The sequence below is a fragment of the Pieris napi genome, chromosome 23, assembly GCF_905475465.1.
Source record: "Pieris napi chromosome 23, ilPieNapi1.2, whole genome shotgun sequence".
Classification (NCBI taxonomy): domain Eukaryota; kingdom Metazoa; phylum Arthropoda; class Insecta; order Lepidoptera; family Pieridae; genus Pieris; species Pieris napi.
In genome coordinates, this window is record NC_062256.1 from 9,943,840 (window position 1) to 9,971,837 (window position 27,998).

At 33.6% G+C, this 27,998-nt stretch overlaps 2 protein-coding genes across 5 annotated transcripts; one reads left to right on the top strand and one right to left on the bottom strand.

Annotated features, from left to right (window-relative positions):
* Positions 1-743: 743 nt before the first annotated feature.
* LOC125061591 (rho-associated protein kinase 1-like) lies at positions 744-12,609 on the top strand. 3 transcript variants are annotated; one of them, XM_047667076.1, is made up of 19 exons: positions 744-842; positions 1,667-1,752; positions 2,159-2,218; positions 2,759-2,885; positions 3,264-3,373; positions 4,083-4,257; positions 4,550-4,698; positions 4,787-4,908; positions 5,385-5,544; positions 6,853-7,035; positions 7,327-7,442; positions 7,926-8,034; positions 8,372-8,522; positions 8,863-9,002; positions 9,846-9,961; positions 10,709-10,826; positions 11,364-11,570; positions 12,231-12,471; positions 12,547-12,609. In XM_047667076.1, exons 1-19 carry the CDS (start codon positions 827-829, stop codon positions 12,561-12,563), a joined length of 2,403 nt encoding a protein of 800 aa, XP_047523032.1. In that variant the 5' UTR covers positions 744-826; the 3' UTR covers positions 12,564-12,609. The 3 variants fall into 3 exon arrangements, with proteins under 3 accessions (XP_047523032.1, XP_047523035.1, XP_047523033.1); XM_047667079.1 differs by having other exon boundaries at positions 11,379-11,570; XM_047667077.1 differs by having other exon boundaries at positions 7,926-8,022.
* On the bottom strand, positions 12,600-27,995 carry LOC125061589 (myosin-13-like). Of its 2 annotated transcripts, XM_047667069.1 has the most exons (20): positions 27,837-27,995; positions 27,287-27,402; positions 25,142-25,222; positions 24,970-25,068; positions 23,936-24,034; positions 22,990-23,046; positions 22,375-22,474; positions 20,389-20,492; positions 19,695-19,866; positions 18,481-18,629; positions 17,309-17,439; positions 16,738-16,888; positions 16,412-16,594; positions 15,972-16,087; positions 15,047-15,294; positions 14,671-14,795; positions 14,138-14,259; positions 13,955-14,066; positions 13,459-13,698; positions 12,600-13,367 (listed from the first exon to the last, which is right to left on the bottom strand). In XM_047667069.1, exons 1-20 carry the CDS (start codon positions 27,889-27,891, stop codon positions 12,654-12,656), a joined length of 3,174 nt encoding a protein of 1,057 aa, XP_047523025.1. In that variant the 5' UTR covers positions 27,892-27,995; the 3' UTR covers positions 12,600-12,653. The 2 variants fall into 2 exon arrangements, with proteins under 2 accessions (XP_047523025.1, XP_047523026.1); XM_047667070.1 differs by lacking the exon at positions 13,459-13,698.
* Positions 27,996-27,998: the final 3 nt, after the last annotated feature.

Here is a 27,998-nt window from a genome sequence, read left to right on the forward strand (position 1 = left end):
TTTGAGGCGATGCGATGTGCGGTGGCCTGGATTATTTATTTATTAGCGTAGATAAGTGGTTTACTCAGCCGTAGCTCCTGGGTCCAAGAAATTATCACCAATTTGCTTAATGATACAGGCGTAGAAATGTATCTGTTTCGTCACTTAATACGTTTACGTACGTTTCGATTATTAAACAAATAAAACCAAGGGGATTGATTACCCAGATGTTGACAGGTCACGGTGGATTCTTGTCGTAACTTTACAGGTTCAGGGTTAGACAAAGTGCTGCCTGTCCTTGTGGCGATACAGCTGAAGAGATGGTGTTACCTGTCCTGATCGACTGTCCAATGTATGTATACGACAGGTATCACGTTAAGTTCAACAAAATTTTTTAAAAGAAATAGGTAGTAGTGTTTAATCACTACTTATTAAACACCTCCGACGACAACATAGCCGGCGAATTATATAGAAAACTAGTGGACCCGACAGACGTTGTCCTGCATGATATTTCAAGTGATTAGTAAAGCAAAGTATGAAAGTACCGACTGCAGCGCCATCTGGCGGGCTGATTTGTGAATCTAAACCATTCCCAGATCCCCTTGAACACACACAAAAAATTTCATCAAAATCGGTCCAGTCGTTTGAGAGAAGTTCAGTGACATACACACTCACAGAAGAATTATATATATAAGATATTTAAAAAAATAACGAGGTACGTCTGACACCTTTTCTGCTATAAAACCTTCTTGATACGTTTCTATCATATATTGTCACATAATGCTTCTTTCTTTGACAGTTCAAAATTTAATAAAAATCTCGTTAAAAGCCAAAAATTAAAATAAAGATGAATAGAAGCGACGGTAAGTTGTATCAATAACAATTAGTTAAAATACATTCGCGATCGCGTCTCTGTTTCCAAGATAACGTATAAAAATTGACCCTCGGTTCGATGTGCCCGTTCTAGGGGTCAAAAGGTTAATTAACTCTAAGTATATTCGTGGATGGCTTGCAGGATTATAATGAAACCGCGAATATGCTATTTTCCTCAAGTCCGAGATTCTTTTATTTTGTCAATTCAAGTTCATGGATGTGGCCGAAACTGGCTTTATTAAAAGAAAAAAACTAAACTAATTGTAATTCTTTTACACTAGATATTTAAAATTTAAAGTGAATTATTGTATAGGTATTGTATTATTGCTCTTATATAATAGATATACCTATAAAAATAAAATCACCTAATCATAATCTATAGATAAGAATATCACTTACCATTTAAATATTCGAAATAATATTAGATACGTATAGTAACACAAGTTGTTTTTGTATGTATGTATCGCGAAATATTTAATAAAGCAATATTGCGATTGTTTTTATCGCCTCAATTGAGATTAAAGTCGTTTGATCCAGATAATATAATGTCTGCCTTACATGATAACACAAAACAAATGTAATAGTAGTATATACTAGCACCCGATATATTAAAATCATGATTTTTAAATGAAATATCATTAAACTTTTTAACATTGTCCTGTCTTTGTTACGTTGCGAGTACTACATTGTTTTGCGTCTCGACGTTTCGAATGATTTAAAGCAGTCGTGGTCAGTGTGAGACTTGTTCCACGACTTATACTGCTGGAGAGAACCAAGCTTAACTAAAATAATTATTTTCGTTATCATAATACAGTTGGTGATAAAACCACGCGGAAATGCACACCACGGCCTTTGAACAAGAGAGCACATTCCTTCAGCCCCAGCAGTCTTAGAACCCCAGTAAGTTTTGGAACATACATATATTTACTAAAATATATACAAATAAAACATATATGATAATTTTTGCCCCTAATTATTATTATAACCCTCTTATCATGAGCTCATGCCTACAAGATTAAAAGTTATATCTGTCCATAAACACTGGCTAGAACTTGCCTCTACTTAATACGTTTTAATGTGATAAGACAAAAACAAATACTGCTCTGACATATTATTTTAAGTATGCAACGTTTTATTAATATCCAAAGAGTGATGGTATTCAAAAAGATCGATCTTTTTGCTTTTGGATGGCGAGAATACTCGTTTACAATTCACGGAATTGTACTTGATTTATTTTAGTGATATTCTTAGAAGGTTCAGTTCAAAGTTCGTGACAAGAATTGTAAATATTATCTTTATTATTCAGAGTCCTAATCCGATTGATAAAAGTGGAAAGGATAGAAGATGCAGAAGCCTAAATCCTCAAGTAAGTGTTGTTGCTTTGTCTGTTTATTTTTCGACATTCCGAGGGCCCTCAGGGGTCGCTATAAGCTTTCTTTCCCAGGCACGACAAACATTTTCACCCTATTCGTAAGCTCACGACCTTCGATAGGAGAAAACATTATAAACTTAATTTTAATCTTCGCTTCGACCTGGAGTCAAACCCTAGGCGTCATGGCAACCGTTAAGAGATCCTCAAATTAACTCTTAAACAGAGAAATACAGGTATTCCAATCGTGAACAAAGACGTGATTAAATAATCATAGTTTATAGATTTTATATATGTATTAGTGAAAGGTAGGTCTATCATTGAAAATGATGACACTACAAAATTGGAATTTTTGCATTTCCCTTTCATGGATTCATAAGCCTATTTTTTGACTCACCCATTATTATTTACCCTAGAATATAAATACTGATTAGCAATTAATTAATATACAATTTAATTAAACTGATAATTCTTTATTGTGATAAACTTTTGTTCGAACGCGCTTAGTAATTAGTTAACGAGTTTGTTTTCGTATAGCAAATCCAAAAGCCGATGGAGCCGACAAAAGATAAAAATACAATATACGGCAAAGAATTTATGTCAGCGCCAGAAAAACTAGATTCGATGATAGAGAGTTTTCAAAATAGCGTGAACCACGAACCAGGTCAGTTTATAGTTTGGTTTTTTATAGCACTTGGCATTATTTGAATAAAGGCCGACGGCGTACCTAGGGCTCAATGGCATTTTTTGTTTGTTTTATTTTACGTTTATATTTTCAACGTTTTTGTTAAAAAATTAACAGTCAATTTTCAGTTCTTATTTAATAGACATTATTTTCCCTATTTCTAAGATATTTTTTGTAGTTCGATTATTCTCTATGTTGTATACGTATTATTTGTCCCGAATATATATAATGTTTCGGCTTCTGATTTATTAACGTTTTTTAGAAGTAAAGGCTTTTACCATACCGAAACAAGTAAAATTCCTCTGGAAATCGGATACAGTTGCATAAACTTAATAACAAGTATGTTTTTGTTGTCAGAGAAAGATATTATGACCATGCCCCATTGCTTAGTATCAAAAGCACTACGAGCTATAGCGACGAAGAAACGAGAGTTTATAAAATTACGCAAGTCTCTATTACATCAACAGGTTTGAGTTTTTTTTATTTTTCATTTCATTTCGAAGCACTGAAACTAATTGATTTATTTAATTTAACGGTGCATATAATATGTGTCGATAAATTCGTATAAAGCAATGGTTTTTGTTAGACTATAAATCAATTTTAATATAAAACATTAGGATTCCGATCCAACATGGCTCTTGTCCCTGACTCAACCTGTCTTTTAGAGACTATTATAAATTAAATAAAAAAAAAATCGCCTATCAACACAAAGTTAACATATAAAAACAATTTCTTTGTACTTTATTATATTAGTTTAATTGTGTTGTGTGGATAAATTGTGGAAAAAAGTGTAAATTAGATAACATTCAAATGTCCTTTTATTCTCGATTGTGAATGAGTAATAATCATTGAATGTCCTATAATGATAGACTTTATGTATATACATATAATATTAATGTAGTATGTTAGTTCTATTGTTAGGTTTAGAAATTAGTTTAAATTGGATTTAATTGGCGTTAAAATATAATTATATGGTATTAAATGGCAGGCCCGTGTTGGTTTTATGGTTAAAATATAACCCTGAGACTTATAATGAGAAATATAACCTCATTTGCGTAAATCACGGATGGATTTGACTTTCTATGTGCATTATTGAAAAAATCGAAACCGCGTGTCAGGCCTAGAAGGCTATATACCAGTCGAGATGTAGCACCTTCTTTTGTGTGTATTCTACAGGACACGTTCTTGGAGCACCTGGCTGCGTTGAAGGAGCTTGAATCTCGAGCTGGAGTTTGCGACGAGACTTTGACTGACATCAGAATAGTTTCGCTACCAGGGTGGCCGGCTCACGATCTCTTGTTGCTGTTGAGACATGATGGTGAAACTCCATTCAAATCGAATGGTTGTTTAGGTAAAATGTACATTAACGTAGGTTTGTTTTTGATATGTAATATTTTGTGGCTTTGTGTACACGTAAATCGTACACACGAAAAAAACGTCTTTGACATTGTTGAGTACACACTACATATATTGTTCCAACTCATATGAATTTTTTGTGTAGCCTTTGCTGGTTATTTCGCATAGTTTGCAATTTGGGGATCAAATTACAAAATTAAAGCTGTAAATGCTTTTGTTTTTGACTTTTAAAGGTCAATTTTGCCTATAAATATACAAGAGAGAATAACTTTAATTACTTATGCCAGGAACACAAGTACTGCAGCAGTTAGAAGCACAACTTGGGCCTATACCCGAACAAGTGTTGAGCATGGGAGCTGAGATCATGGCTCGACGGATTGAACTGCTTAACATTCTCCGCTGCAAACATCGTTGTGATCGTGCCACGCACCATACAGTTACGTTGATAAATAAAAAAAGGAATTACTATTTAATCTACCTTCAACGACATATGAACACGGTTAAGAGATGATTACTTTTTTCAGAATTTAGAATGGAAAACCAAAAACAGTGACTATGATAACGAAACAGAGCAACTCCATAGACTTGTTGCCGGTACTGCTGAAAATTTGAAAGAGAAGATCACATATTCCATGGAATTAGTTAAGTAAGATTTTTTGTGAAATGAACAATTTCTATTGCGGAAATCGTATGATATCCTAGGATAGGACTTTATTATCTAATAAGCAGGACGGGACCACCGTTTCTAACATTAGTTTAGCGCATTGTATACTCGTGCTTTGTGTGTATAAATACGAGTATAAGGCAGATCACAACATAGGACCATTTAAATAAACATTATCGAGGAACAGAAACCTAAGGCCACACTAAGAGCCCCAGCAAGGCTTTCTATTAGATAATAATTTTCTTACTTATTGTAATAACTATAATATAACTATTTAAAAATAGTTTATAATTTCTTTCATTTATTATTTATTTATTCTCGCATATGTGATGTTATACTATACTATCTTTAATTTGCTTTGAGCGTAATCCAAAGGCTTTTTTATACTTAGTACAATAAACAAGCCTTTGGGTTACGCTTTATAAGAGGATTATTATTGACTTTTATATGATTATCAGGGTGCCTTGGTTGGATAGAGAAAACTTTGTGAAAAAAATAGAGCGCCTGCAAAAAGATAACAGCCTGCTTCATATGAAAATCGAGGAATTCACGAAAAAGGAAAACCACGCCGATGGTGAAAAGCCAGACGAGAATGTAGACAGTGCAGGAAAATACCAGGTAACATGTTTTATATGAAAAGTAATTCAGTATTTATCAGACTTTAATTATCTGCTTTAATAAACAAAATTATAAATAATTTCTATATCTCAATAATTTATGAACGAATTTAAAAAAAAACTTCGAGCCTACCTACTAATTTATATTTAAACTTGAATCAACCTAATTTAAAGTAAATCATCACGATTATCCCCACATAACCAGTGGCGTAACAATAGGGTGGCAGTGCTGGCAAAATTTCACGGGCCCCCGACACAAGAGGGCCCCGGCCCAAGAGATATTATGTTCTATGGATGTCTCCAATACGAATTGGGCTAGCGCGGGGACTACAGACCCTCTCGCCTAAGAGAGAAGGCCTGTTAGTGGGATATATGCAACGTGTAATGGAGTACGCTGAAAGTCTCGAAGTTATTATTTTAAGTATTAAAATTAAACTGAGTACATCGTGACGATCTTTACTGATAGGGCCTCTGGGCCCCTTCAATCGAATTTGCCACGGGCCCCAGATGCTATAGTTACGCCACTGCACATAACCTTAATTAATCTTTAAAAAAAAGGCAAACTTACTGCCCTGCGATTCTGTAACTCACTTTTCGAACTCACACAGCGGTTTTCGCATCGGCGGACGCTCTGAAATCAATCGTGAACCAGTCATTTTATGATTTGGCTTTCTAATAAACTCCCACCTTTTCAGAATGCCAAATCATAAAATGACTGCTTCACGACTGATTTCAGAGAGACCGCCGACGCAAAAACCGCTGTGTGAGTTCGAAAAGTGAGATACAGAATCTCAGGGCTGGTGTTTTATCAAAAGGATTTAGTTTAAACTACTATGTACTATATTATATATGTTAGACATGTTCCAGCCAGTAATGCAGGATATCGTTTTAAAGAAGAGAACAATAGATTTGGTAAATATTCTAAATTTGCACACTGATTTATCACACAATATTATTGTTTATTACAATCATTAATAGTTCCCCAAAATATACAGAACCTAGCCCCACGCTGTGCCCCACCTCTATTCAATAGCTGCGTCCACACCGAACGATCCATCGCGATCCAAATGTGCAGGCGGTGTGGATGTGCCGCGCGCATGAATCACGTGGCGGGGAGCGCGCGCTCCACACAATATAATAGAAGTGTTACTTATATTCCAATTATTAAATACAATAAGTATATATCAATTATATCGATATAAACTAACCATAAATATTAATTATGGTAAATATAGTAACGTATTCGTTACACAATTTTAGAAGCCCTAACATATAGGCATGGTTTACTATTAAAAATGCAAATTAACAGGCGGTATGTGATGAATTGGCCAAAGAACAAGCAGCACGGGAGGCTTTAAAGGACGTCGTGACAGCTGCCGAAAGCATGCTGCGAGTGGCGAGGGCCCGGGTCGCGACTCTAGAGAAGCAGCTGAAGGATACCCGGGCAGAGCTGGAACTTGCTCGTAAGAAGCACAAAGACTTGGAACAACTTGTAAGTACCTTGAAGGATATCTGTGGTTTCGAAACCGCCGAACGTTGGAATCGTTTCTACATCTTTATTGTGCCGTAGGAAAATAAGAATTTATTTGACTGAAAGTAAAATAAATGTTTATTTAAGTTCTATATATCTCATTGTCACAATTTGACAGAAAGAGATAAAATAACTAATCAAACTATGATATCATATATGTGTGTTGTATTAATTCAACAAAATCGCTAGGAATTTATATATTACAAATGAAAGTATTTGCCCTTTTATATATGGAAATATATTTATTTTCAGTATCGTCACCGAGAAACTAGTTATGATGCTAGATCGAGAAAGCTTATAGAGGTTTCGAAGACTGGAGAAATGACGATTGACGCTTTGTCACGACAACGCGATGCTTTAGAACTAAGGTATTATATAATCTCTATATATATAAAATTCTTGTGTCACAATGTTCGTTCCCATACTCCTCCGAAATGGCTTAACCGATTCTTATGAATTTTTTATGCATATTCAGAAAGTCTTAAAATCGGCTATATATACATACAACCCTTAATTTTCACCCCTCTACGATCAACCTCTAGTTTTTATTATTGTAGATATTGTTATTGACCTAAAAAAAATGTTTCCTAGAAATAACATTCATGGAAATACTAACGTTTGCCAGGTCAGCTAGTATTTATATAAAAATTAAATAAATAATAATGTTTTTTGGATTAAATTGATATCGGATATACGTACTATACATAATTACACTTGGTAAAGGATAATTATCTAGTTAAACGTAAGTTTTCTTTTAAATTACACTGTTCTGTTTTCACAAACAGTTTTGATTACGAATTTTTATACCATTAACTGAAAAATGAGGTTTCCATGGATATTTTTATTTTAAGGGTGAAAGAGTTGAGAGAAGAAGCCGAAACCGCAGAGAAAGAGGCAGCCCTACGAGAACAGGATCAAAAGGCGCGCAACGAGATGCTGCAGGCGAAGGTAGCAGAGCAGGTGCCATGAAGTTATACAAAGTATTTAGATAGACGTGAAGTACAAAGCACTAATTATTCAAAATGACGTATTAAAGTTTAAATATCTGTTTATATCGACAAACATTAAGCGTGGAAGACAAAATTATGTTTATCCAAACAAGTAATTTATTCATAACAATCGTTACGCGGATGCAACAGATTCCTGCCTAGTATTGCCGGAAAATAAAATTGTCTGTACGACCAAATTTGTGTCTCTGGTGGAATAACTACCTAGTCCAACGTCAGTGACGCGGGCGTCGGTCGATATATGTCAGGCTCAATGTTTGTTGATATGAACGGACTTTAATTTTGTAAAGGAAAAAGGAAGAAAGGTAGCCCAATCGACCGTAGCAGAACTAGAGGCTCGGGTAAAGGAGTTGGAAGAACAATTACGATCGATTCGTGAACGCTCAATGCGGCTCGTTGATTTGGAACGCAAGCGTGTTTTGGAATATATACCATCGAAGGGTAAATCATTGGAATATTATTTAGGTCATCTGTGATTCGAATCGAAGACTTCATCATGTGCAGTCCGACGTGCTGGGCACTAGATTAATAAGAGGTTTTTTAAATTTAATACTAACAACTGTACAGACTGCTTGGACCCAGTGTAGAAGACTCGAGTAGAACGTAGATTAGAAATAGGTATTTACAAATGAATATCCTTTGTTAACAAATAACTTTTTATTATGATTTTTGAATTTTAATTAAGCTTACAGCTATACTCTATGATATAAATGTTTATTATTTAGGTAATCAGCGTCAAAATAAATATTTTAAAATTAAAAAATATGTTTATTTTCCCTAGAAACGGAACCGTCTGATAATGAAACGGAGATTTGGAAGGAGCTTCAGGTGACACGTGTAGCTTTATCAAGAGCCGAAGATGACCTTCGCCAAGCCCGAGCTGATAAGGAGAGCTTTTTGAATTCACTATCAAAGATTGCGGTAATTTTGGTGCCCGACGTTGTTAGATGAAATGCTACTGTAGATCTTTCGTTGGTCTGTAAAATTCATATGAACAATTTCAGCGTTCCTACGCAGATACTCTCTAAATCCTAATAGCGATAAAGATGTTGTTTACGATATTGAGTTTTTATTCCGAGTGATTCCAAGGTTGAAGTGTTGAGCTGATAATATATTACATTCAATCCAACTCGGGTACAAAAACACCGCGTTATCGGTATTAAAAGTTACCGAGTATTGGCGCTGGTTATGTTAATACTTTTGACCAGTGTTTCCCAACCTTTTTTGTGCCATGCCCCACCGTAGCCTTACTAAAATTCTCCCCTTACACACCCTCCTCCCCCATGCAACATACATCATATGCAATATCTTAAATTGATTTGCTCATTTAAGACTGACTTAAATGAAAGTTTTTAGGAAGAAATTACTTGTAAATTGTTAACAAAACACAGTAAGTAGATTTTAAATATTCAATTATATATATATTTAATTATTCAATATATCATGAAAACCTGAATTTATATATAATTATTGAAAAAAGTAATAAATTTTGGAATAGCCCCCCTTAACTATCTAGTTGCCCCCTGTGGGCGTAGGACTCACTTTGGGAAACACTGCTTTAGACATTTGAAGTAGACAATATTCATGTTAGTGTTACTTTGGTAATTTCATTGTACTCTCTCGATATGTATCATTTTAATGGACAAAAGCGTCTGTATCAGTTTCCATAGACGCTACGTTTTAAAATGTCAAAACTTTTTTCTGTTATATTAAAATATGGTTTTTGATATTTGAATATTGCATATAAACGTTGATATCTTATAGCAAGAAGAAGGAGCGAATAAAGATGATAAGTTGGCAACTGAATTATTAAGTAGAGAACAGAAAATATTGGCGCTCCAGCGAGTGATTGAAACCCATTTAGAAAACGAAAAAATCATGTTCGTAACTATTCTTAACTAAATCTTTAATGTGCATAAAATAATAAAAAATACGTTGTTGACAAACAAAATGACAGGAGAGTGACGTTTCGATCGCGTGATTGGTAATTCAATTGACGTTTGTGTCCCGCGCTGCGATGCACAAACTTTCCCCCACTCCCTTATTTAATGCTCAAGAAGTTTGCCGGTATCTTTACCAAGCGTTTGCCACTGAAGAGATTCGGGTTACCATTTTAAGCATGTTAGCTGTCAGTATAGGGTATATTATAATATCTAGTTAAAACTAAGTTGTACAAAGGTAATTTTGTTAATTCTCATTTTGAATGGATTAGGATGGATATAGGATGTCACTGGCACCACTCATGTTCTTTATTATAAAAAAAAATGTTTATTATGGAACATAAGATACAGGTATCACTTATTCCACGTCATTAAATTTGAATTTGTAGGCATCCCTACTCATCGGCAAAGAAGACAGAGGGTGTAGGCCGAGAGAAAAAGCCGGCGTAAAAAACTCTCGGTACTCTTTTAAAATAGCAAATCATCAACAACACTTATTTTAAAACAAATATCGCAAATTAATTAGAAGTAGCCTGTCTAGCACTAGTCCCAGGCCCTTTTATCTACTAGATAATCGTTAACTTTATAGTAAGCCTTTTTACACAGCTTTTCTTAAATTTATTAAAAGGCAGAGATAAAAGAGCCTCTGGGATTTCATTAAAGAAGAATATCCCTTTTTATTATTAGGGAACAGAGTATGACTGAATATGAAAATCAGCTTGCTGCAATGCGTTTGGAGATAAAAAAGCTGCGAAACTACGATTGTTATTCCAAGGATATTACTTACCAAGATTTACAGACAGAGGTACTAAAATTTGTTTGTTTATCAAGTTTAAATATTTCAACATATACCGGGGCAAAGTGATATCGTCCTAGAGTAATCTAATCCTCTTAATAATACACAAAGGGGTGATATTTTTATAAATATCCCTACAGGGTGTTTAGTTATTAAACACTTGTGTTAAAACCTTGGTTAGGTTCAGTCATCAAAATCGTTGTAAGTATAGATAACAATTTGATTGCTAATATTAATGACAAAATATTTTACAGTTTTCCAACCTACCGTAACTTTGTTTATCATGCTCTTAATGAGGCTTAAGTTTTCATTTAGTTCTAGTTATTATTTTATTTTGTTCGTTTAATTTTTTCCCTTGCTAGCTTGCTTATGTTCTAATATAATTGAAGTGTATGTGTGTAAAATTTGTGATGTCATATTTTATTGTATAATTTTATGCATACACGTTGTTTTAGAACTTCTAAATAAATTACTTATGTTTTACTTGAACCATAATCAATAATAAGCCATAAAAGATTATTTATAAATACAAAATATTATTTTAAGTTACTAGACATGCAGATACAAGTGGAAACGTTAAAACGAGAGAGATCCGCCCTGGTGTCAGCCGCGGCGTCTCGCGCCCTCATGTTGGAGAGGCATGAGCGAGCTGCCGATCTCTTCGCGAAAATGACGCGGGCTCGAAGGGACTTACAAGCGATCCTGGAAGGCCGCCCTGATCCACCTGAATCTGATGCCTCTATTTTCCCTGAGGTATGTTCATGACATTACTTACGGTGAATTGTCACATGCTGAAGTATCAGTTAAAGTCATTGTTTTTTTTGTTAATTATTATTTGTAAAACAGTATCGATAGAGGTACTGTCTTATTTTAAACAATTATTGTTTCGCCGGGAATCAAACCCAAGATTTCCGTGTAGTGTATTTTAGTGTAAACTCTGATTTTTAATTCCGTAGAATTCTGACAGCTATGATAGAGATTACAAACCTTTTTGGCCGGGCACAGTTTTCAATTTCACATCTGAGTCATACATTTTATTTGTTAGTGAATGTATCAATTTTATAAAGTGCGGTGCTCCACATTAAAATTTGTTTTACGGCGAGTGATAATTACGTCCCTTTTCATCACAAAACAAAAAACGCAAAAAAATAAAGTAATTTAAGTTAATTCGATATATTGTTCGATATTGAATTGAAATATTTGTTATTTTTGTATTAGATCACTTGAGTAAGTAAATATTTAGATTTACCTTTTTGTACGTAAACAATACGTAACATTTTATTTTTTATAACCCTTAAATGGGTCAAATTTGTCGCTTTTTCGGCGAAGAACTTTTTAAAGGCAACACTTTGAAAAATCAGAGTTTAGAATACAAATAATTATATGTCCTATACTGACATATATTATTTATAGGTATCACGATCGTTGACATCTATGTCTTCGTACGCGGCGGATACGTGGTCAGCATTACGAGCCGAGCGTGCCAGAGTTATTCATTTGGAGAGCGCAGTTCTGGCGCAAAGTTTGCAACTCGAGAGGGAAGGCCGTGTGAGGACGCAACTAGAACGACGAAGAGCGATACTTGAACGTGAAATATTGAGGACCCGTCATAGCACTGGTTCCTCACAACCACACAGTGTGTTTAATAGTAAAAGTTAGTTCATATAAAACAATAAAACGTTGAATTCCGATCGAAATAAGCAAGCATTACAGTATTTTTTTTTTTCAGATTCCAGCCAGTTTTAGGATGTGTGAAACAAATGTTTGTGAAAATAAATTAAATTAAAACAAACTTGACTTTTATTTTAGTAATCAAACATCACATAACATAACAAACTAGATTCGGTGACTTGTCAATTTTAGTTGTTTATATTTTCTGTCATCTCTATAGTTATCTGGTACAAGTAATTGGAGATTTCGAGTTATATATTTCTCATGTTTTTCCGTAGCGGATTCCTTAATGGTTGTGAAAGCTTCCTCTCCTGAACATGGGGGGATATTCAAAGAATTTCTATTGCAATCTGCAGCCCACTTAAATGTTTCCACGTTAGCCTTCTTTCGGTTCAAGTCCTTTCTGACCTGGTTGTCTTTCTTTGGAAAATTTTCATGATGAAAATCACCCACTAAAATAGTAGTGTGCGCTTCGTTGGGTTCATTCAAAATCAACTGATGTTTTGCCCGACATATTGGAATCGTCGAGCGATCATTCATAATGTTATGCTTAGTTTTCTTATTTTTATGTGAATCGTTTAGTTTGAACTGTTGTTCAAATGAATTTCCCAACTCATCTTCCAGTATTTCAAACAAGCTATCTAGATTTTTGCTCGGAACATTGTTTTTGGTTTCTATATAAGTTTTATATTCCTCAAACTTTCTTTCGAGCTGTTCAATCTTTTCGTTATCTTTACGCTTTTGCTGACTAGCTTTACGCATTTGATCTTCTAATGTTAGAATAATCTTTTCCAGTTGCGATATTTGACCTTTCCTCGTTTCCAAGTTATTAATAAGAACATCGATTTCTTCATTTTTTTCTGTAATTTGTCTGCTTAACTGTAACAAATATAGTATTTATTTAGTTTAATTACACACATAATAATAAAATAATAAATTTCAACACGAGATGACTAAAAAGATACGTTACGTCGGAATCAATTTTAGATCTGTGTTCGAAATTATTTCTTAATAGCTTTATAATGTTAGCCTGCTCTTCTTCCTTTTGCGAAAGAACTTTAATAATATCATCTCTTTGCTTAATCTCATGTTCGTGATTGACATTCTTTTCCATCAGAAGTTCTAGATCTATTTTCCTTTTTTGCAATGTCTGTGCGAGTTCATGATTCTCGCGAGTAATAACTTCCATTTTATGCTTTTGTTCATTTAACTTAAAATAAAAAAATTAAATCAGTTGTTATGTTACAAACTGTGATAAAAATTAAAAAGGGCACATGCTGCATGCGTAGTTTAAAAGTATTTCACAAATAGCTTTCATTATGTATGTATATATGTATACGAGTATATAACTATCACTAAAGGATTGTACCACTGGCAACGAAACCCAGTTCTAAGGAAACGTTTGCATTTGACTACGGCTGTCTTTAAAAGCAAAGTCAGAATTATTACAATTAAATATAACTCACCATATCACGCAAATCATTTATATTTTCAACGTCACCAAAATATTCTTGCAGTTCCATTATATGATTTTTAAGCGTCGTCAATTGCTCTTTATAGGACTCCATTTCAGATTCACTGACAACAAATTATAAATAATAAGAAGGTAATTGAACAACCAATTAAGAAATTACAAGAATGTGTGGTACCTTTCCCTTAGTTTTTCCTCCAAATTCATTTGTTTTCTCTCTAAAGCGGTGATGTAATCATTTTTGGTTTTTAAATCATTTTTGAGTTTCACTTCATATCCTCGAGACTCTTTAAATTTAATCTGGAAAAAAACAGTAGGTATACAAATATTTTGAACAAATAAGTGTGATATATTTTAAAGGTTCCTACTAAGATTTATTAATTTATATTAAGAGATTACATTTCTAATAGAAAATAAGACTTAGGGTCTGTTTCACAATGTACGATAAGTTCTTCATACGTTCCAAATTAGCTATTTATTACTTATTGGTAGGATAAACACTATTGTTGCGTTTCACGACTGTCAGATAGCGCTATTCGTCACATAAAGTCCATCATAAGTTATGAGTCCGATGAAGTGTCAAATAGCACAATTTATCTTCCAAATAATTTATGTGTTGCATAGCTATTTGGTACTTTTTTCGAACATTGTGAAACAGACCCTTAATAAAATATGATAACTTATTCGGAAACTGAACAAAACTAAACTCACCTCTATTTCTTTCATAATTTCCACTTTTTCCAATAATCGATGTTTGTACTGCTCCATTTCTGTTTTAACTCTATCTAGTTCTTCTCTTGCAGCTTCCAATTTACTCTCTCGTTCACGAGATTTATCTGTTGATAAATACTTAGTAATATATTTTACATGGTAAATATTCGTATATAAAACTGTATCTGGACATAACGTGTTCAAATAAATAACTAAACTAAATCTAGATGTAAATTATTTGAGTTTTGGGATATTGTAAGGATCCTATAATGAATATTAGGGTAATTTATGTTTTCTTCTACTACTATTTGTGTATGCATGTATGTTGAGATCTCTCAAATAGGAGACGACAGAGCTTTCATAATAATTCACTTACTTAACTCTTCTTCATATTCTTCTATCCTCTTCATCAATTCTTTGTGTTGTAATTCAGCTTCTAAAAGTTTTGTACACTGAACTTCTACTGTTCCTTGTAACTTCTTTTTTTCTTCAACCTCTATTAAATTATTCTTTTCTGTCTCTATTAATTGTGTAACTTTCACGCCAAGTTCATGTTTTAATTTACTAATAGATTCATTGTAATGAATGGATAAAATTTCTAAGCGTTTTTCCAAATCTTCTTTTCTAGCAATAAAATTTTTTGGTTAGTGTTCAAAAATCAATTCAAAAATCATCGTGCCGCTTATCTTTAACGACTAAAGTACTCTGTGTGCTACAATATCTGTTTGGACTTCAAGGTTTCAAACTTTGCGCGTTATCAAGCTATGAAGGAGGTCAAATACTAAACATTAAAACACTGCGAAATTAGACCGGCCGAATTATAAACATGCCTATATTGAAATAATCATGAATTATTTGTTGCTAGGATTTATACTCCAAAGGACCAACTTTGAGGTAACCAAACTGGTCAAATAAGGGTTGGCAAATGACAAATATCATAGATTTCAGTCTCCTATGCCTGACACACGCCGTTGACTTTTTGGGTCTAAGGTCTTGATCGAACCTACGACCTCAGGGATGAGAGTCGCACGCTGAAGCCACTAGGCCAACACTGCTTCTGCTTTATTTTGACATACAGTCATAATTCGGCCTAGTACCAATTCTGAATCTGATTCATCACTGAGAGATAACTTAGATTTTTCGATCAACTTTTTCGTAAAAGCCAGTCTTTATAGCGGACACAAAAAAAATGTAATTTTGTTAATGAGAATAAAGTTCTTCTATAAACATATTTATACAATATTATATATAAACGCTAAGCTAATACCTCTCTCTTTAATTGAAATGAAAGATATACTTACTCGGCTTGAAGTTTTTCACGAGCATCGGCAATTTCTTCTAAATGTACGCTGTTTTCTTGAATTGATTCGTTTAATTTATTTAATTCAGTGTCAAAGTCGCTTTGTAACCTTTCATTCTGTGAATTTTTTGAAACTAACAATTATCTATTATACAGCTGGGTTCATAGATTAGTCAGTAATGCACATGGTGTATATGGCTGATTTTCTGGATTCAAGTATATAATAAATACTTTTTATATAGATGGCCGACTACTTAAAAACAATAAACGCATACAGAACGATTGCCTCATTGGTATCGAGTCGTAAAACATACGCTATTTCTTTCATATTCAATTGTACACTAAAAACAACCCGTTCCTACCGATCCGGCGCGAAAGGTGTGTGGAAGAAGAAGATACTTTTATGTATATTTCTCAGAAGCAGAGGATAGCCAAACAAACCTGTTCTTTCAATTGTAGTATAGTTCTTTCCAAGTCACGTGTATGGACTCTTGATTGGTTCAACGCTGCTTCTAAATTAGCTGAACGCTCTGCTTCCATTTTAACTTGGCCGTCAGCTCGAAATGCTCTGTCCCGAAGTGACTTGCATTTCATTTTTTGTTCTTTCAAGTCTTTCTCGAGTTCCTATAAGAAAGTTTATGTATAAATTAAAATATAATAATGTTCTCGACAAAGGCCGGCTTGGCCATGTTCGTAGGAAATAAGTTGATCAGTGTGTATGCGGTTCGGTCTAGATAAAAATAGAAATTGATTTTTTATGATATTACCTCAATTTTATATTTATTATTAAACGATTTTTGTTGTTCTGCGTTTGTTAGCTGCTTGCGAAGATCTACAATTTTGGAATTTAGTTCGGAAACTTCGCATGTTAACTTTTCATTCCGTAACTGATTGCTAATTGCTTCATTCACACATTTTCTGTAAAAATAAGTTTCTTTATTTATTTTTATAAGCCAGGCTCAAAAGCAACATACTTGTATTAACTATTTTCGCAAAAAAGAGACAAAATTGTCTTTGTTTATCTACAATTCTTATTTCATCTTATATTATAATTTGTTACTGAATACAAAAATATATACCTAATGTAATAAACGTAAAAGGTATGAATAATGAATATATAACCCGAAATGCGAGTGCAATCATAGATAAGGAAATATTTGAATGTACCATAGAAATAGTGTCATAGTGAATAGAGTAATTGCGCGCCTTTTAGCAATAAATAGCGACGAAGACACATTGACAAAACATACAGACACAGACTTACATAAAATAAGCCTTTAACCTATATCGTATGGTAATGGTCAATAAAAAGTTATTTCAAAGATAATAATAGAATACCTCAAAAAGTCCATATTATAATTAATCTCTTTGAGAAATTCATTTTGACTTGTATGTAATAAACCATTCAGCATTTCATTTTCAGCGTTAAATTCATTAATTTTCTTTGATAAGGCTCTTATGCTGCATTCCTAGGACGAAGTAATTAAATTTTAATGAATCCTGCTACAATATACGATACAACTGCCACTGCTTTTCGAACTCTCACAGCGGCGGTCGCGCTCAAATCGAAATGTGAGTTACAGAATCGCACGGCTGGTACCCCGCATTTTCAAATCGAACAATTTAACCATCACTTTAAATGTTGATACTTTTTTTGCACTTTGCTCCGAGATCATTATAATTTATTCTCTTATATTAACCATAATTCATTTGTTTACTGCAAAATGAAATAATAAATACGTACGAACAGAGGGCAGGAGGCTCACTTAAGCTATAGCCGCCTATGGACAGTCTCACTGCCAGACGGCTCGCGAGTAAGTTGCCGACTTATTTATAATATAAGGACATAATATATCCATAATTGTTAAAACAATACTAAGAAGGGACAGTTGGTGCAATGTATTGCAACAATGAAAAGGTATAATATGTGTTTTTATAATACTATTCAAATTTAGTAAGGTGTGGTGTTCACACAAAATTTTCATGTTTGTTAGATTAGTTTAAAAATATTTTGTTGATATAAATGTGACGACATTCATATAGAATATTGTTTTTTGCAATCGTATACACTAGCGTAGTCTTTTGCAGACATTCGAGGCTCGTTTGGACTATTTCGAGTTAGATAAAAAAAACTCCGACGTGACTTCATAGACCTTGTTTATTTGTATAATATATTGAATTTTCATATTGATCTGCTTGCAAAATTTTCCCCTCGTTGTAATCCTAGAGTTACTAGAACTAAAGGCCTTTTCGCTTACCTACTAATTATAATGGTCCAGTCAATAGGCTATCTCCCTACAACAATCTTCCTACTTAATGTAATTTGCGTATTACGCTTATAATAAGGTTTTTTAGTTTTAGCTTTTTTTTGTTGTTGATTGCTTATGTTTAATTTTCTCCTTGGTAGTTTGAAATTTTTATGTTCTAATATAATTTATGTGTATGTGTGTGTGAGCTTACATGTTGTTTTAGGACTTATAAATACATAAATAAAATAGAATAAAACACACCTTTTCCTGACTTATAACATTTTGGAACCATTTGGTGAATTCTCGCTGTTGTGTTAAAATTAATTCGGAGGTTTCGACTAGTTTTGCAGGAATATTGTTCAGTTTTGTCATATCAATAGTCAAGGAATCCTTTATAATCACTTGGGTGTCTGAAATACACGATGTTATTCTTAAATACAGATCTAAGCGTGTAAGTAAGCATTATTTCAAATAGCTCTCCTTAATAAATTGAATACTGCGTTCATCAAACAAAAAACATTGGCTTTAAAACATATGATTTGGTCGTAATTGAATATATTAAAATAAAAAAGTTTTTATAATCACAATATAATAGAATTACAAATATTTCTATACTTAAGCTCATTCAAATGGAGAAATAGTTGAAATCTCGAAACTAAACAAATTTAATGTAAAAATGGAAAAATTAATTATCATACAATATGTCTTGTCTTATATTGGTCTATACAACGTGCTGGATAAAAGAAGTAGATTACCTACTTACCTATAAAAAAATATGATAAAATGCACAAATGTAAAACAAACACCCATAGAAGTAGAGGTGGTGAATACAGCCGTTATTATTATGGTCTAAGATCCCGCTATACAACGACCTTCACCGAGATGCTTATTTAATGAAACTTATTTTATATTTAATTTAATATGTCAATAAATATAATCCATATGGGTTGCCTAGCAAATTTCAGTCCAGACAATTTTAATTAATATTTAAAAAAAAAAATTTAAACATTTCACCGGTATGATTATTAGATAAATTCTATACCAATGGAAAGTATGAAGCCCATAGAATATGCAAACGTTAGGTTGTTTTTAATCAATTAATTATTTATGTGTATATTTTTTATGTGACACTAAAGTATATATACATCTTTAGTATAAAAGAAGGTTATAGTGATACATATATAATACTACCCTGATTAAAAATATTGATTGAAAAAAGTTCAAAAAATAAAATGCAAATGCAAATTATAATTTTTTTTTTTAAATATTAATTAAACATACTCTGGACTGAAATTTGCAAGGCAACCCATATGGATTATATTTATTGACATATTAAATTAAATATAAAATAAGTTTCATTAAATAAGGATCTCGGTGAAGGGCGTTGTATAGCGGGATCTTATACTATTAGATGATACAAATTTATAAAGATCGCCTAAATCTTCTTTAATAAAGGTGGTATAAAATAAACTTGCCATTTTTCTGTCGCCTGGTCTCTTCACATAGCTGAAGCAATTGCGCGGGCGTCATTTTAGCAACATTCATAACTTTAAGGTCTTCTGTGGTGGGGAGAATTGCTTTTTGACCCAATTTTAACAGTTCTTGATGCGCTACTCGCATTGATGCATATACTTGAAGTATGTCATTCTACACGGGAAGTATGTTAATTATTATTATTAAAAACGAAATAAATCAGTGAAGTTACAACATTTATAGGTTTGGGCCTCAGATTTCTGTATCAGTTTCGTGATCATTTGTCAATCTAAAAGTCAAGTTGGTGATCAGCCTGGTCATCAGGTGTAAGTAGAGTTACACACGCCGTCTACTTCTTGGGTCAAGGGAAGCCGGTTTTCTTACGTTTTCCTTCACCAAAAACAGACAAAGTCCATTGGTGCACAGCAGGGGATCGAACCTACGACCTCAGGGATAAGAGCTGCTGAAGCCACTAGACCAACACTTATTACATAAATAATAATATTATTAATAATTCATATTATGCTTAAGGTGCAGTGATTAGCAAATATTCTGTAGATCTTAAGTTCTCAGATTCAAATATAACTATAACTAAGCCGTCTTTCAGATCACCTTCTAACCCACAATGATGAAGAAACAGATGCAGAAATATGTCTGCCTAGCTACGGGAAAATTAACTATAGAAATTTTTATTACCTGACGGTCATTCAGTTCACTTTTCATTTTCTCAAACTGAACAACCTTTTCTTGCCAGTTCATTTTCAATTTAACTAACTTTTCACTTCTCGACGTTAGGGACTCTAAAATATACATCATTGTACTGTTTTACAATAATTTAATATAACGGTCTTGTACCTTTATTACTCTTAAATAATTTTAATAATGAGTACGTGCCATATACTTCCTGGTTTTGGGTTTAATCGTTGTATGGCTGTCAATTGGAAACCGGGATAGGTTTTTAATGCTTAACTTATTAGTCGGGGGAATTATCAAGATTGTCAGTACAATTATGCATTTTTCATTGAACGGAACGTTGGAACTGCTGACTCTGGACAATTCGTACAGAGCTCCGAAAAAAAAATAGAGGCATTCGATATGTAGTATTTGAGGAGAATGTTGCGACTACCATGGACTGCAAAAAGAATCAATAAGTCCATTCTCAACCAACTAAAGATCACCACAAGACTGTCAACTATCATTTACAAATGGGTTGTTAGCTACTTTGGCCATATTGTCTGGAGAGAAACGAACAGTCTCGACAAGCTGGTGATGGGAGAGAGGAGTGATGGCAGGACAAGTCGGGGTCCACGTATCGCTTAGGGCTTTTCAAGATAGGCACGACCTTCAGTAATTAATACTGCAAAGAAGAAGATGCATTTCTATATATATATATATACTAGCTGAACTGGCTAACTTCGTTCCGCCCTACAACCTTATAATATCGTTGTTACTTTAATTTAACTTATTTTAGGATTTCATTAATGTTAAGTATTACATTAATACAACTTTTTTGCAAATAAAGAAATGTTTTATTGCTTGCCATTGCGAAAGAAGAATGGCAGTTTTACATTAGGCATCTTCTCTCTAGCGACAATATGGCGATACTGCATGTTAAGCACTTTCTGATATCCAACATCTTTTGATCAGGATCAAAGCATGGTTATGCATCTCCTCATTCACCTCAAGATCGGAATTTCTTGAACTGACACGAATTCGACGTAAAATGATGCGTAGTTTTGTCAACAGACACCATATGGTTTTTGCATTCGTAAAATTAATAAATTTATTTATTGTTATTCGATAACTTATCACATATCGGATGTTATTGCTTATTCTGCTATTCGGGACGGAAACAAATTCAACAAATCAAAAACCATGGCAATCGGTCCAGCCGTTCTCGAGTTATAAGTGTTGTAACAAACACGACTTTCTTTTATATATATAGATATAGAACAACTTCCGCAAGAAAACTGTATAAAATACTTGGGAATACACCTTGATAGGAGACTCGTATGGAAACAACACATACAGATGAAGAGAGAAGAAATCAACCTAAAATACAGAGGACTCTACTGGCTTCTTGGCAGAAATTCCAAACTGTCAGTAGATAATAAGCTACTCATCTACGAAATGCTCTTGAAACCAATTTGAACATACGGGATTCAACTATGGGGTTCGGCGTGTGACTCTAACATAAGTATCATACAGAGGGTTCAAAATTACATTTTGAAACAAATATCCAACTGTCCGTGGTTTATAAAAACATCGGAGATTCATGAGCACCTCAAAATCAGGACTGTCAAAGAGGAGATCAAGAGCTGGAGTATGAAAGTCAGAAAAAGGCTAGAAATGCATCCTAATAAGCTTGCCACGCAACTAACCATACCGGACCTAATAAATAGGCTTAAAAGGCGACAAATCCTAAGTCTTGATAGACACGGTTGAAAGAGAGGAGCAGTCTTGATGGAGATTTTGCTCTGAACGTCTAACAGCTCTCAACACATCTGCTCATAGTCTAGCTGACTGATTGCAAGATAAAGACTTATATATAAAAAAATATATATATATATATATATATATAGGAATGCATGAATGATTCTTGATAATGCGTCACCCGAGTCCAATTTTACATTTAATAAAAAAGGCCATCAATACCAATATAAAAATAAATATATGTAATACCTTCATCATTATAACTAAAATTTTCGTTTGAACCGTCTACGTCAAAGCTTTCTCCAAAGTCGTCGTTTGCTTCCAGTTCTTCACATCTTTTTATCGTCTCCTAAGATGTATTTATCATAAAATTGTGAAATTATATCTTTATAAATGGCGTACGAGGCTCGTCAGATGTTAAGTCAAACTACTGCCGACCTGCGTGTGCGTTGTCGGCCTTTTCAGAATTGGTGCGTTCTTACTTAAAATAGCCTAGGTTCGCCTCTACGGTTACCTTTGGTTAACGTAAACCCATAAAATATGCCATTAAAATGCTTCTTAACTCTTTAGAAGACATTCAATATTTATTTTTTAAACGGTGGACTAATCGCTTCGAAACTAATACCCTATATAACTTAAAACTGGAGATTGTAAATTCTGTAATAAATTTGCTTAAATAGATCATATCCGTTTTAATGGTGGGAGCTTGTAGTTTATTGTTTATTAGAATGCCAAATCATAAAATAACTGCCGATGCGAAAACCGCTGTGCGAGTTCGAAAAGTGAGTTACAGAATCGCAAGGCTGTGCGTGAAACAGACAAAGCTGTACCTCGTTGCAATAACGATGTTATATTAATACTTACTTGGTCCGGTAATATTGTGGATGTTCTGTTTATATATGGTATTCTTGATTGTATTTTCTGAAAATATATTCATAGATCAACAATCTCCCTGTCTCATAAACCCGCAATACGGTAGACTAGAGTAACAGGTATTAGGCCTTGTAAGAATGGTTTCATTTAGCTAAATATATCAGCACTAACATTTTAGGCTTTTTAGGTTTTTTAGTGATACGAATTGATTAATAACAATCTTATCTAATTCAAGACAAATAAGAAATATAGAAGCGTCACGTTGTTTGTCCGCTATGGACTCCTAAACTACTTAACCGATTTCCATCATTGATCTAACTTAAAAGATAGGATATCTTACATATATATAATTCTACTATATGCGTTTGGGTGGAGCCCTGGATAGTTTAGATTCACAAATTAGCCCGGCAGATGGCGCTGCAGTCGGTACTTTCATACTTTGCTAATATTATAATCGATCATGCAGGACGACGTCTGTTGGGTCCACTAGTATCGTATATAAGAATGTGTTTAAAGAAAACGAAACGTCTAAATGCCGGATTCCTCACGAACCTAAAATACATTTGACAAAGCTTATCGCTACGCAACCAAGGCTGATATTGGAGACGGATTAAACCGAGTTCTTCCAATCCGTCCTTGATTTAGCCCGGCCCTTTCTGTACTCTATTTTTAAAGTTATACTTCTTTTAGTGCGTTAGGGAAAACTGATGAGAGTAAATTTTTACGATGCGCGCCCACTCCGTCACAACAAACCGACACCTTGAAGTTAGCTATAGTCAACAGTTTAGTTTTTTTTATTGTTAGTGTCGTTTTTCTACAAACGAATCATAAAAATGTTGAAAAGATTTTTATCTTGTTACGCCAAAGAAGTATAACTTCTAACGCGTGTACACACGTTTATTTTTTAATATTACAATGGTCGTTAAAATGTATTTACTTGTTTGGGAACTGTGATTATCGGCCTTAATCCTCTGTTAGCCGCAACTTCTTTCAACTTCTCATTAGTATTCCTCTTCGGCGATGTTGGTAAAACTTTCTGAAAAGATGTTTCTATTGTTTTCCTATTGTTACAGATTGCTCTAAGGTCGTAACTAATCTTTTAATTATGAATGGAATAAAATATTTAATTAGTATTCGTGTAACGGGCATGTAGGCTATGCGTGGAAAATCTATTAGTATATCTTTATTCAAAGTCAAATCATTTATTCCAATAAGACCATCTAAAATGGCACTTTTGAACGTCAATAAAAAAAGTTATACACTACCATGCTCGACACAAAACAATTAAGTGCTTAGGAGGCCAACTATATAAAAACTGGACTTTAGATTAGCTCTTGTTTTAAGGGAACTTAAAACAAGAGCTAATCTAAAGTTTAAGCCAGCGAGAGTTATCTTACCTCACATTAGTTAAGTTACATATTTGACCATCCCTCCAAAAAACGCCACCGTACTTAACACGAGCATTGATAACATTTTTCAAGGTCAGTTCAGGGAAGATAAGTAGATATTTAGTTACGTTCAGTATTTATGTATTGTGATGTTACACGGAACAAAATAAATCGCACAGAGACGTACGTCTTAAAATGTGATAAATAAAGCAAACGCAAAGTATCCTATGCCCCATTGGGGGATAACACCTTCTATTCTGCAGTGATCCAAGTAAGATGGGATTAAGTAGCATTGGCATTGAGTCGTATATGCTGATATGACTGGATAGGATCGGACTGAAAATCTGTGCAATATTTTGGGAATTTCGAATTAAACAAATCAGTCAAATTCTATCCTGATACATTATAAATACAAAGAAGACAGATCCAGATAGGTATAGTTCTCGAAATGTTTAATAACTTTAGGATTTTCTATTAGTACATATACGCGAATTTATCTCCACCATACAAGGCCAAGAAACGCGCAAAGATTATTTATAGAAAGTCGTAACTAATTCACTCAATTCAGTTCTAAATGAAATACCTTTTGGGAGAGTAATCTTTCCCTTTCAATCCGTTGTGGTCGTAGAGCGGGATCCATTTGTACTTGTTCCTCTTTCTTGTTGGCCGACCATGGCCGAGTCTGTAAATACGAATGTGTAGTTTACTTATGTATTAAATAATTAGTACAAAATATTACTTAATTAGAATATTACCTCACACGACCTCGGTCTGGTATTTTTCACAGAAGGACGCGAAGGTAGCGCAGGCGAAGGAGCGGATTCTACTTTGTTTTTCTGTTGAAGCCAATATTGAATAATTATTATGACGATGATAGCATGACGACAAAATGGTTTTCATTTATTTGGTTAAAGCTCACAGGAGGTTCTTACAAATGTGGGTTCTTAGAATAAACAGAAAAAAAACTCAACACAAAGGCGTCCCCAGTAATGTTAATGAGAATTACGTTAATGTTATTGGCATCAAATTTCTGTATTTGTTTCTAAACATGTTTTTTTGATACAGCCAAAACCTAACACGCACAGTTATTTATTGGGTGTTAGGACAATATTCAAAGTGTGTATGATTCCTCTTTATCAAAAACGTCAAAACATTTTACATACACTTACCGGGAGTTTGTCAATATGCGAAAAGTCTCCAATCTGAATCTAAGGGAGACATCTGTCCTCACGAAGTTTTCTTTCACCGTGTGTGTAAGAATTAATTTCACATTATATATCATTACTAGCAGGTTTTATAAGGTTCTATATAAACATAGTGTGTATAAATGGTGGTAAACTATTCGGGGGAGGCGTAGAGAACACCAGTCATGGGGACCAGCATGCTTATTGGTGGTTATGCGATTAAATTGTAGCTTAAGTGAAACTTTAGTACTTTCAACACAGCGCCATCTGTCAGAATTTTGACTATCAAATAATAAACAAATAATTTGCAATAAAATAATATCTTTTAATTTAGATCAAACTGCACACGCTGTGTAAATTTGATTGAAGTCGGTTAAGTAGTTCAGGAGTCCATAGCGGACAAACAACGTGAAGCGTGATTTATATACAGGGTAGCCAAAAAGTCGTGGATCAAACGCAAATAGGGGATAGATGAGGTCATCAGCGGCAAAAAATTGTTCTACGGGAGGTCTCTAAGCTCAACCCCTACAGATTTATAATTTATTTTGCGTTTTATAAGAAAATTGACTTTTTTTACTAATTCTTATTAAAATTCAAAAAAATCTACATCCTGTATCTTTTTCATAATATCCACTAGATTGGTACTGATGAGTTCTTGCGTTACATATACTATTTATAGTTGTTTATTGAGTGTATTGAAGATAATATTAAGTTATACGATATATTTTTTTTTCAAATCAAAACTTTTTGTTTATTTCGGACCCCACTGTGAAAAAAAATTACTCCACCGAAAAGTGTCCCTGTACTACAAGTTTTGGCGCATTTAATATGAATTCTGAAAAGGTATTACACATGGCCATGAGTCGCTCTAATATCTTTCTAGGACGAAAAAACAACAACGATTTGGACCTATGATAGATTATTTACCTACCTGTGACCAGTACAGTGTGAATGGGACTAGATTCAAAAAATTGGACAGATGGCTGGAGGGTTACGTAGGAATTTGATTAGACGGTGCAGATTAAGTATTATGGTCAGAGTCAGGAATTTTGAGCATATTTTATTGTAAAATATTTTGTTTCCTACAAACAACCATTGAGAAATAATTGTTTTAATACAATTATTATTTCACAATCGTTGTTTGTAATTCTTCCTAGAAAGAAATTAGAGCGACTCATGGCCACGTGTAATACCTTTTCAGAATCCCTATTAAATGCGCCAAAACTTGTAGTACAGGGACACTTTTCGGTGGAGTAATTTTTTTTCACAGTGGGGTCCAAAGTAAAGAAAAATTTATGATTTGAAAAAATGTTATATCGTATCACTTAATATAATCTTGAATACACTCAATAAACAACTATAAATAGTATGTCTAACGCAAGAACTCATCAGTACCAATCTAGTGGATATTATGAGAAAGATACAGGATGTAGATATTTTCGAATTTTAAGAAAAATTATTTAAAAAAAGTCAATTTTCATATAAAAACCAAAATAAATCATAACTCTGCAGGGGTTGACCTTAGAGACCTCCCGTAAAACAATTTTTTGCCGCTGATGACCTCATCTATCCCCTATTTGCGTTTGATCCACGACTTTTTGGCCACCCTGTATATTAAGATTTCTCTCGTTCTCAAGGCTCGTGTGCTTACTACTGGGCGTCCATTTAAAAAGATATTGTTTACTAAGACGTCTACTTATGATATAAAAAGTTAACCATTGTTTCATTGATGTTAACTCTAGGTTTGTAAGGGTAACGCTGTCGCCCTCGGGGAGAACCCGAAGTAACAACTCTTTGTGGTATTCGAGACTTTTGTTGATTGCCTGATGCATCTGAAATTGTAAAGGAGCTTATCAGCTTAACTTGTATTTGATATTGTTGCATTGTATTTGAGTATATTGTAATATATATTTAGGCTTCCAAGAACGTGTACTAAATTTCGGGATGTATTCCACCATTTTATCGGGAGGAGTCATTTCGAGATGAGCCTTTTTGTTTTTTTTAATGTTTTATTAATATTGGTTCAATGATATGGGTATTTACATACACAGATTTCTGGGAGGGATAAGTACAATATAGGAACATATATATATAAAGTGGGCAGATATTTAAGGCGCTTTAATTGTTTGAAATTACTTTTTATTTATTTTTATGTAATTTCAGTTACACTTTCGACGTTTTATTGCTTTAGTAAAAGGCTAAAGTATATGTATGTTGGTACAACATACAAACAAACATACATATACATTATACACGTATAGCATACCTTTTACGCGGATATCTCCAGACATAGCTGAATTTTTATCTAAACATAATTTCATAAATATTTCAAAATAACAAAAATTTTCAAAATAAGGCTAATATCACAACATTATTTATAAAACCTGTCAAAAAGCAAAGTCAAAGGTTCCAACTTTGTACGACTTTG

Coding starts and splice junctions, on each gene's coding strand:
- LOC125061591 (XM_047667076.1), top strand. Junction 1,753..2,158: donor CCAGCAGTCTTAGAACCCCA/GTAAGTTTTGGA, acceptor TTTATTATTCAG/AGTCCTAATCCGATTGATAA. Junction 4,909..5,384: donor TATTCCATGGAATTAGTTAA/GTAAGATTTTTT, acceptor TATGATTATCAG/GGTGCCTTGGTTGGATAGAG.
- LOC125061589 (XM_047667069.1), bottom strand. CDS start 27,891: ATGAAATTATGTTTAGATAAAAATTCAGCTATGTCTGGAGATATCCGC. Junction 18,630..19,694: donor GACCAGGCGACAGAAAAATG/GCAAGTTTATTT, acceptor CGTGTATTTCAG/ACACCCAAGTGATTATAAAG. Junction 13,699..13,954: donor TAAATGATTTGCGTGATATG/GTGAGTTATATT, acceptor TTTTATTTTAAG/TTAAATGAACAAAAGCATAA.